This window comes from Triticum aestivum, chromosome 5B, assembly GCF_018294505.1.
Source record: "Triticum aestivum cultivar Chinese Spring chromosome 5B, IWGSC CS RefSeq v2.1, whole genome shotgun sequence".
NCBI classification, from domain to species: Eukaryota; Viridiplantae; Streptophyta; class Magnoliopsida; order Poales; family Poaceae; genus Triticum; species Triticum aestivum.
This window is the reverse complement of record NC_057807.1, coordinates 33805813-33816067: the sequence shown is the minus strand read 5'-3', so window position 1 is coordinate 33816067 and position 10255 is coordinate 33805813. Positions and strand designations below refer to the sequence as shown.

Below are 10255 nucleotides of genomic sequence, written 5' to 3'. Positions count from 1 at the left end.
CGATTTTGTACAACCCTAGTCACCTCCGTGTCTATATAAACCAGAGGGATTAGTCCGTAGAGGCCGAATCATAATCATATAGGCTAGACTTCTTGGGTTTTAGCCATTACGATCTCGTGGTAGATCAACTCTTGTAATACTCATATTCATCAAGATCAATCAAGCAGGAAGTAGGGTATTACCTCCATAGTGAGGGCCCGAACCTGGGTAAATATCGTGTCCCCCGTCTCCTGTTACCATCCATCTTAGATGCACAATTCGTGACCCCCTAACCGAGATCTGCCGGTTTTGACACCGACATCCCTCAACTTCTCTCCCTAACCCTAGACAGGCCCCAAACCGAGTAGAGTAGGTCGGCGGCGGCTGGCACCCCCAGATTCGCCTCCTCCGTCTGGTTCTTGCTCGATCTCCTCCAGGTAAGATCGTCGGGGCCGCATCAGGCTGGCGCACATCCTGTGCTACACCCCTGATGCATCACGCGTCGACCTCATCCCCGCGCCGCAGGAAGTCGAGGACCGCCGGAGCTGGGAGACCGGCGAGATGGAGGGCAACATCAGTTTCGCCCAGAGCGCCAAGGAGGTGGCCGTGCTCTCTCTACATGGTGCACGACGACCTTGCCAGCCAGTTCCACGACGCGAGGATGGGCTACCATGATGAGATGGTCCTGCTCGGCCCCCAGGGCGCCGCTGAGGTGGTCGTGCTGGCTGCCAAACTTCGATAATACTTGGATTTCATCCCCTACGCCAGCTCAATCACAGACATCTTCTCTACTGGTAATTACAAAAGCTTGAGCCTTTGTGTTTATGATGTGAAACAATATCCGGTTCTGTACAACCAAGATATCGATTGGTATCAGCATGCATAGTGACTAGATATGTGTTGACTGCCTCTGAATTTTTTTGAATTGCAACTATATTTGGATCCGTACGACCTTTACACAGCTAATTTTTGTAATGTTGGATGTATATTTTCAAGTTTCCTGGAAGTCTGAGTCTAGGCCCAAGGTTGTTTGGATCCATTGCATTGCTAATTGTGAAGTTGACTTAAATTTGTTGGGCAGACGAGCATGCAAACATGCATTAACTTTCATGAAAGTTGGGTTCTCTATCCTGCTCTGTAACAAAAATTGCATTATTGGATGCATTAATCGGTACTACAACAACTATGTTAGTTCTGTTTAATTTGTTAGACCTTATTTTTGCTGGAGTGAAATCATATCTAGGCCCGTATATCTCTGCATGACTAGTAGATCGATGATGATATATCAATATGCATATTGATTCGATTGTGCTGAACCTATACCTGTTAATTATACCTTGTTTCTGTAGTTTTCTGGTGTGCGGTTTTATTTGGATCCTGGACCTCAACAGGCTAAATTTTTCTTAGGTCTGGCTGGCCATTGTTCTAGATTGCAAGCTTGACTAAATATCTTGATAAGTTGATACAATTTGTTTGGTAGATAGCAAGGAAATATACATTAATTTTCCTGCAAGGTTGTGCTTATCGTCAGTAGGCGTAATTAACAACACGACGCACTTTATTTCTTAAATGGTGATGCTAGCATGCACGTTGACAAGACATGCCTACATGCATTTGTTGTCCTTTTTTTTGCGGGGGGTGCATTTGCTGTCAGTTGGATCAGGCTTCTTAAGTCCCAGAAAGTTGATCTCCTTCCTTACAAATATTAGATGAATGGACAGTACTATTTGGTTTAATTCAATGTGAGACTGTTGTCTTTAAGTTTCTTCTTCTCATCTTAAATTGAACATGTTTGTGGGGCTGTGCTGTGTGATGTGACTGTAAAATAAAGAAGGCTTTGGTTGTTACCTGGGTACCTCTTAATACAGATGCCTAGTGCGAATGTTGATTCTTCTTTTGCTGAATTTCTACAAGTTTCTAAATATACGAATTCAGAAAGTTGACGATGTTATGTTTGTATTCTTTGGTGAGGAAGTGGCGCTGTTTTCAAGACCAATGATGAAGCGTGACATTAAAATTCCACAAGCATCTCCCAAAGCATGTTTTGAATTCAACTAAATCTGTATGTATCAAAGACAATATCTACAATGAGATGACACTGCTCTGATCACAGGAGGGAGACGTATAAGTAATGTAATAACGAAGCTCGAGCCTCTTCTTCTCTACTATTCTACTGTATGATTACATTTCAGTTGCCTAATTAATTGGATGCCTTGATCAGCACCTACATGTTAGATCAGTTTTATTTTGAGACTGGATGTTTTTGATGTGAAACCATATCCAGATCTGTGCAACTTTGCAGGACTAGTAGATCGACTAGATACATGTTGACTGTTCCTGTAGTTTTCTGATTTGCTACTTTATCTGGATCCATACCAACTTTGCACTACTAATTTTGTAAGTTTGGATGTATACTTCAAAGTTTCCTGGAAGTCTCAATCAAGTCCAAGTTTATTTGAGTCCATTGCACCTTTGCATTGCTAATTGTTAACTTGGTATAATTTGTTTGGTAGACCAGTATGGACATATGCATCAAGTTTCCTTAAAGTTGAACTTCTCTATTCTGCTCTATAATGAAAATTGCATTATTGGACGTGTTAACCAGTACAACAACTATTTTATTTTTTAGACCTTATTGTTGCTACTATCAAAGCATAGCTGGATCCGTAGAACGAACTCTACATGACTAGTAGATCAATGCTGATATATCAGCAAGCATATTAATTGGATGCCTTGATCAGCACCTACATGTTAGGTCAGTTTCGTTTTGAGACTTTGGATGTTTCTGATTCGAAACCATGTATGGATTTGTACCAAGATATTGGTATAAGCATGCATATTGACTAGATATGTGCTGACTGTTTCTGTAGTTTTCTGAATTGCAACTTTATTTGGATCCATACGACCTTTGCACGCCTATTTTTTTAAGGTTGGGTGTATATCTTCAAGTTTCCTGGAAGTCTCAGTTAAGTCCCAAGTTTGTTTGGATCCATTGCAATGCTAATTGTTAAGTTGACTAAATTTGTTTGGTAGACGAGCATGGAAACATACCTGAAAGTTGAGCTTCTCTATTCTGCTCTATAGCGAAAATTGCATTTTCGGATGCATTAATCAGTACTACAGCAGCTATGTTAGTTCTGTTTAATTTTTTAGACCTTATTGTTGCTGGTGTGAGAGCATATCTGTACCTGTACAACTCTGCATGACTGGTAGATCGATGGTGATATATCAGCATGCATATCGAGTTGACTGTTGAACCTGTACATGTTAATTATACCTTGTTTCTGTAGTTTTCTGATGTGTAAATTGTTAGTTCTGGGTGTGTATTGTCGGCCATTGTTCTAGACTAGATTGCAAGGTCGACTAGATTATCCTATAAGTTGATACAATTTGTTTGGTAGACGAGCAAGGAAATATACATCAACGTTCCTGAAAGGTTGAGCTTGTCTTGACTAGGCGTAATTAACAACTCAATGCACTTTATTTCGTAGATGGTGATGCTAGCATGCACATTGATGAGACTTGTCTACATGTTCTTGATCAAGTTTTCAATGATCAACCTGTCAATTTGCTTGTGGATTGTGGTTGCTTGCTGTCATTTGGATCATAATTCTTTTGGTTTCATTGGTCAGCCTGTCAATTTATTATTTGCTATCTATGTTTAGTAAACTGGATGATTCGGTCTCTCTTTTGCCTCACTATGCTCTCACTTATGTTTTGTCAGGCTGATATGGACAATCCTATTTTTAGTTTCTACAATGGTTACCTAGAAAGTTGGTCTCCTTGAAAATATTAGATGAATGGACAATAGTATTTGATTTATTGAACGGGACTGCTGATATCTTTAAGTTTCTTCTTCCCATGTTTAAATTAAACATGCTTAGGGGGCTATGCTGTGTAATGTGACTGTAAATTAAACAGGGCTCTGGTTGCTGTCTAGTAAACTAAACTGATTTTATACACCTCGGCAAGTTGTTACATGGCTACCTCTTAATACAGGTGCCTAGAGCGAATGTTGATTCTTCTTTTGTTACAAGTTTTTGAATATAGGAACTCAGAAAGTTGACGATGTTATATTTTTATTTTTCAGGGAGGAAGTGAGCGCTGTTTTCAACACCAATGATGAATCCTGCCAAAGCTTGCTTTGAATCCAACTAAATCTGTAAGTATCAGTGACAAGATCCATGACGAGATGACCTTACTCTACTCCGAGGACAGTGATCTACATGTAATGTAATTACAGAGCTTGAGCATCTTCTTCTCTACCATTCTGCCGTATAATTACATTGCAGTTGCATCATTAATTGGATGCCTCGATCAGCACCTACATGTTAGGTCAGTTTCATTTTGAGACTTTGGATGTTTCTGATGTCAAACCATATCCACATCTATACAACTTTGCACGATACGTGTTGAATGTTTCTCTAGTTTTCTAATTTGCAACTCTATGTTGATCCATACGAACTTCTTATTTTGCTGAATGTTCACAAGTTTCTGAATATACGAATTCAGAAAGTTGATGATGTTATATTTGTATTTTTTAGCGAGGAAATGGGCGCTGTGTTAAAGACCAATGATGAAGCCGTGACATTCAAAGTTCAACAAGCATCTACCATTGCCAAAGCATGCTTTGAATTCAACTAAATTTGTATGAATGAGCAGACTCTCTTATCCTAATAAACAATGGAAAATGTATCGTCCTCTCCACGGCGAGGGACAATCTGTGCGGCTTTATGACTAATTAGTCATTGAATTCAACCTGGCCATGTTGTTATCGCTGCTAGATTATAGACCAATGGAGTATGCTGTACAAAATGGAAACATCACTGCCGTAACGTACCTTCTTGACTGTGGCGCAGATTTGCACAAGCAGCATTACTCTTTTATATGCAGCTTTAGTTCATGGTAAAAACAAAATGATCTTTCTCTTTGTTGTTACTCTCTGCCATGGTGATAAAATATATATCGGCCTTCAGTGCTAGGATTTATTTATAAGATAGCTGTCCTTTTGTGTACAAGACGAATATTTCTTAGTTTCAAGATCACAACCTACTATTGCCCTGCTCCCTTGTTTTGTGCTGAAATTCTTTCCTTTTTTAAGAATTGTTCTGAGCTGGATCTACCATCTTGTTCAAGCTGTTAAAAGTAGTTTACCCTCCAACTAAAAAAAGTAGTTTAACCCAAAATGAGTGTTTTTTAGTATGACTATCAACTTATGGTAACTGATCATAGTAATTCTTTGTGTTCAGTATGTTTATTCAGTGAAATGTGAACCAATGAAGTTGTGTTGTCAGGTTCTGAACCTGCATCTTCAGTAATCAATACAGCTAGGTGTAGCTTATCTGGCCAATACCGATTCAGGTTATCGGACGGCCCACGGTAGCTGTGTTACCATTTACTGTATTCCGTCATCCTCCCTTCACCATTAGCTGTAAAGCTTCGCCTACTTAATAGCCGGGCTGTGGCTGGCGACGGGCATTGAGAATTCCCCAAATTGCCAAGTATGGACTAGAGCCCTATACACTACAGACTCGGTTATTGCTATAATACATCACAGATCCCAAGCGATTGCTTGATTTACTCCATAGACTTGTCCATATAGAGTGATAGATGATTCGGGTATGGCAAATGGTACTCAGAGCCAAGTTCTTCCCCGGCGGCGTGGCGTAGATGGGTGGTTCCCGGTGTTTGAGGTAAAATCCCACCCTATTCCCACCATTTTGCGGCAGCGACGGCGGTTGACTAGAGGTGGCACGGCGACGGTGTTGGCTAGCGGAGGCGCTGGTGGCGGTGATTTGCTCGGACGCAGACCGGCAGCGTGGATCGGTTGCCGCAGAACAACTCTGCGGTGGTAAAATCCCGAGTCCATCACCGGTTCGTGCGTCAGGGAGGCGAGGACCGTGGCGGCGGCAGGATCGGCAATGAGATTCGGGTTGCTGACGTAGTCAGTGGTAAAATTCCTCTTCTGATAGGCAGATCACGGCGATGGGGCGTGCCAAGGCAATTGATGATGCAGATCTTCAGGAAGTGTTGGCGCTGCATGATGATTTTGGGGTTCGGCAGAAGGACAGTGCCCAGATGAAAAATCAGGTGTCCAAGTTGCAAGAGGAGGTACAGTCGATTAGTGCCAAGCAAGGTGAGATTTCAACAACAGTGGGAACTGTGGAACAGGTCGTATTGGACCTGGGTAAACAATTGTCAGCTATCAATACTATCCTTCAGACATTAGTTAAATCAACTCATCTGGGGCAGCAACATGATCTTCCTTCTAGTTCGGGAGAAGTGGCCAAATCTCCTACTCTGCACCAAGAGCAAACACAGAATCAGGCTGCTAGAGTGGAGCAGTTGAGAAAACAACTAGCAGCAGAAAAGGACAAATCCAAGCAACTAGAAGACTTGCAACCCCAAAACCTGCCTCCTATCAGAACTAACAGAGCAACAATACCTCCTATATTTGCACAAGGGAGACAGGAAACACACAGTATGGTGGGCACTCCGGTTACAGCAAGAGACAATGTGCATACTCCTGCATTCAATCAGTACTATCAACAGCAACGAGATAGGCAGATGTGGCAGGGTTATCACAAGACGTATGAACAGGAAATGCAAATTCAGTTCATGAAATCTATAACCAAAGGACCTAAGCTAGAATTTCCTAGATTCTCAGGAGAGGACCCAGTGGGATGGATCAGACAGTGTAATAAATACTTCCAGATGTCTGGCGCGCCTGAAGAATACAAGGTCTCCCTTGCTCAAATGTATGTCACTGATGATGCTGATGTATGGCTGAGAAGATCTGGGTTTCTAAAGAAACAAGTATCTTGGAAGCAGTTTGGTACTGAAGTCATTAAAAGATTTTCTGAGCAAGGATCTTATGATCTGACTGAGAAATTCAATTCACTGAAGCAAGGCAACAATACAGTGTTTGAATATACAAAACACTTTGAAGATCTCATGGCAGAGATCATGGAAGAAACTCCTGAATTGGGGGAATTATGGTTTGTCAAATGCTATGTCAATGGACCGAGGGAAGGAATTAAATTTCAGCTCAGGCCTCTGAGGCCCCAAACTCTTACTGATGCATACTATTTAGTTAGAGAAGTAGAGCCCTGTTACCCACCTCAGAATACTGCCACAAAGAAGCAAGGATTGTCCTATACAAATTACTATCAGAAGCAAAATGTCAATTTCCAATCAAAGCAAGCTGCAGTAATTCCACAACAGCAACTACCACCAAACAAACAAGCTGAAAAAACGGGATTACTAACCAGAAATTCAGGAAACCTGGGGAATGTTGGAGATGTGGAGATAAATGGGTCTATGGTCACAAGTGTAAGCTCATTCCAAATGTCCATTTACTGCAGCAGGAAGGGGAAGATCACACTAATAATGAAGAGGAAGATTTGCAGCAGCAGCAAGAAGAAATACCGGAAGAAGGGGAACATGCAATGTTCATATCGGCTCATGCAATGGGACATCAACTAGCAGTTCCAACCCCAACGGTGGTTATTCATATTAATGGAAAGAGAGCAATTGCATTGCTAGATACTGGCAGTACTACTTCTTTCATGAGTCAAGAATTTGTTGTCCGATCAAACTGCCATTTGTTACCTGTTAAACCAAGAGTGATAGCTGTAGCTGGTGGAGGCAAGTTACTATCTAATGCTGTAGCTCCTGATTGTGAATTTCACATTGCTAAAACAACAGTGACACATAATTTCAGAGTGTTGCCATTGCCAAGTCATGATGTTATATTGGGCTATGACTGGTTTGCACTAGTGAGTCCTATAGCTTTCCATGTGCCAGAAAGTAAATTCAGCTTTACATTGCAAGGAAAACAGACTGTTACTACTGCCATTTTTAGCTCTTTGGAAACAGTAAAAGAAGCTCCAGCTGAAGAAGTAAACAAAATGTTGGACAAAGGAGTTGAGGTTTTTTTATTGCAGATGCACAACATTGTTCTGCAATCTCCAATAGGATTTAAAACTCCTCCCCAGCTGCAGAAATTGTTAATGGATTATGCTGATCTTTTCAAGGAACCATCCTCTCTCCCTCCTCATAGAGAATTTGATCACACTATTCCATTAAAGCCTGGAACAGACCCCCCTCACTCCAGACCATATAGAGTGCCCAATAATCAAAAACAAGAGATGGAAGAACAGATCAAGAAACGGTTAGTAGCTCATTTCATAAGACACAACCAAAGTCCGTATGTAGCACCTGTTATTCTAGTGAAGAAGAAAGATGGTTCAATGAGACTTTGTACTGATTACAGAAAACTTAATGCAGCCACTGTAAAGAACAAGTTTCCAATACTAGTAATTGAAGATTTACTGGATGAACTACATGGAGCTAAATACTTTTCCAAACTAGACTTAAGAGTAGGATATCATCTGATTAGGATGCATCCAAATCATATACATACGACTGCTTTCAGAACATTCCTTGGACATTTTGAGTACTTGGAAATGCCATTTGGTCTATCAAATTCCCCTGGCACTTTTCAAGTGCTCATGAACATAATTTTTGCTCCTTATCTCAGAAAATTTGTACTTGTATTCTTTGATGATATTCTGATTTACAGTAAGACACTGCAAGCGCATTTGGAACACACCTAGCTAGTTCTGAAAATGTTGAGGGAAAATCAGTTAAGTGCTAAACTCTCCAAGTGTGTGTTTGCTGTGCAACAAGTGGAATATCTTGGTCATGTACTATCAGCTGAAGCAGTAGCCACTTATCCCAAAAAGATACAAGCTATTGCTGATTGGCCCTTTCCTGATAATGTAACTCAACTAAGAAGTTTCCCAGGATTAGCAGGTTATTACAGAAGATTCATCATGGGATATGGCATTATTTGTAGACCCTTGCATGATCTTCTGAAGAAAGGACAGTTTAAACAGACAAGTGAGCATGATAAAGCTTTTCATCTTCTGCAACAAGCTTTGATCACAACTCCAATGTTAGCTCTACCTGATTTTTCTCAACCCTTCATCTTAGGAACTGATGCTTCTGGTAAAGGTATTGGAGCAGTATTGATGCAACAGGGGAGACCTCTAGCATACTATAGTTCAGCACTATGCCCAAGAAATGCATCTCTGTCTACATATGAAAAAGAAGCTTTAGCCATTTTGGAAGCTTTTTAAAGATGGAGGCATTATCTGCTAGGAAGAGAGCTAGTAATCAAAACAGATCAACAATCTCTTAAGTTCATTACCGATCAGAAAATTACTGAAGGAGTTCAGCATAAGTTGATGATGAAGTTACTAGAGTTCAACTTCAAGATACAATACAAGAAAGGAGTACATAACAAAGTAGCAGATGCTCTTTCTCGAGTGCTTCCTTCTTGCATGACATTATCTGTTGTAACTCTAGTTTGGGAACAAGAGCTTGTGGCAAGCTACCAGCAAGACCCTGCTATCAAAAAGTTACAAGAACAATTAATACTACAGCTTGATCACACACTACTAGGGAAAAGCCTAGAAGCAGCGAGGGTTTTAGGCCTATCAGTAGCGCGGGCTGGAGCGCTACTGGTACGACACTACAGCTAAAGCTTAGCAGTAGCGTGCCTCAACCAACACTACTTCTAAATCAACTTAGTAGTAGCGATTTCCCGGAGGAGCGCTACTGGTAGTTAGTAGTAGCGCCTCTCCCTTCCCGTGCTACTACTATTATTTTGTATTTTATTTCTTTTTTATTTCATGTTGTATTCATACACCTTTACACAAGTTTTCATACAACAGGAATTTAGAGATTGTTTTTACATCATAATGAGTTATTACATCACGGGGTGAAAGATCCGTGGACTAGTTTCAAGTGGATGTCCATCCACTTGAAACTAATCCGCGGTTCTTTCACCCAATGATATAATAAATATTATCATCATCATCATCATATCATTAACAACTTATCATCATAATACATCATTGTCATATAACACCTCCTCAAGATCATCGTTTTCATCAATTACATCACATAGCAAATTGGTCACTAGTCGTAATCACAAGTACTCCTCATCATCAATTCTACCACATTGTACCACATAATAAACATATTGTACCTCATAGGACCTACTACATTCTCTTAGGACCTACTACATTCTCTAAGGTAAAATAGCAAAAAACAAGATAGCCCCTGACTCTCCATTATGGAGAATGGAGATTAGCCTGTCTCCAATTCTTGCCTTTCGCTGAATGTTACTTCCAAGAACCTCCTTGTGAATGTCCATACATTTCTTCCATTCTTTGATGAACATGTGTTCACGGGTTTTAGAAATCCG

The 10255-nt window shown here is 40.6% G+C and overlaps 1 protein-coding gene across 2 annotated transcripts; it reads left to right on the top strand.

The window, feature by feature from the left end:
* The first annotated feature begins 339 nt into the window (after positions 1 to 339).
* LOC123110240 (uncharacterized) lies at positions 340 to 8321 on the top strand. Of its 2 annotated transcripts, XM_044530716.1 has the most exons (4): positions 340 to 773; positions 1955 to 2112; positions 4070 to 4314; positions 4524 to 8321. In XM_044530716.1, the coding sequence occupies exon 4, from the start codon at positions 5965 to 5967 to the stop codon at positions 7462 to 7464; it is 1500 nt and encodes a 499-aa protein (XP_044386651.1). In that variant the 5' UTR covers positions 340 to 773; positions 1955 to 2112; positions 4070 to 4314; positions 4524 to 5964; the 3' UTR covers positions 7465 to 8321. The 2 variants fall into 2 exon arrangements, with proteins under 2 accessions (XP_044386651.1, XP_044386650.1); XM_044530715.1 differs by lacking the exon at positions 1955 to 2112.
* Positions 8322 to 10255: the final 1934 nt, after the last annotated feature.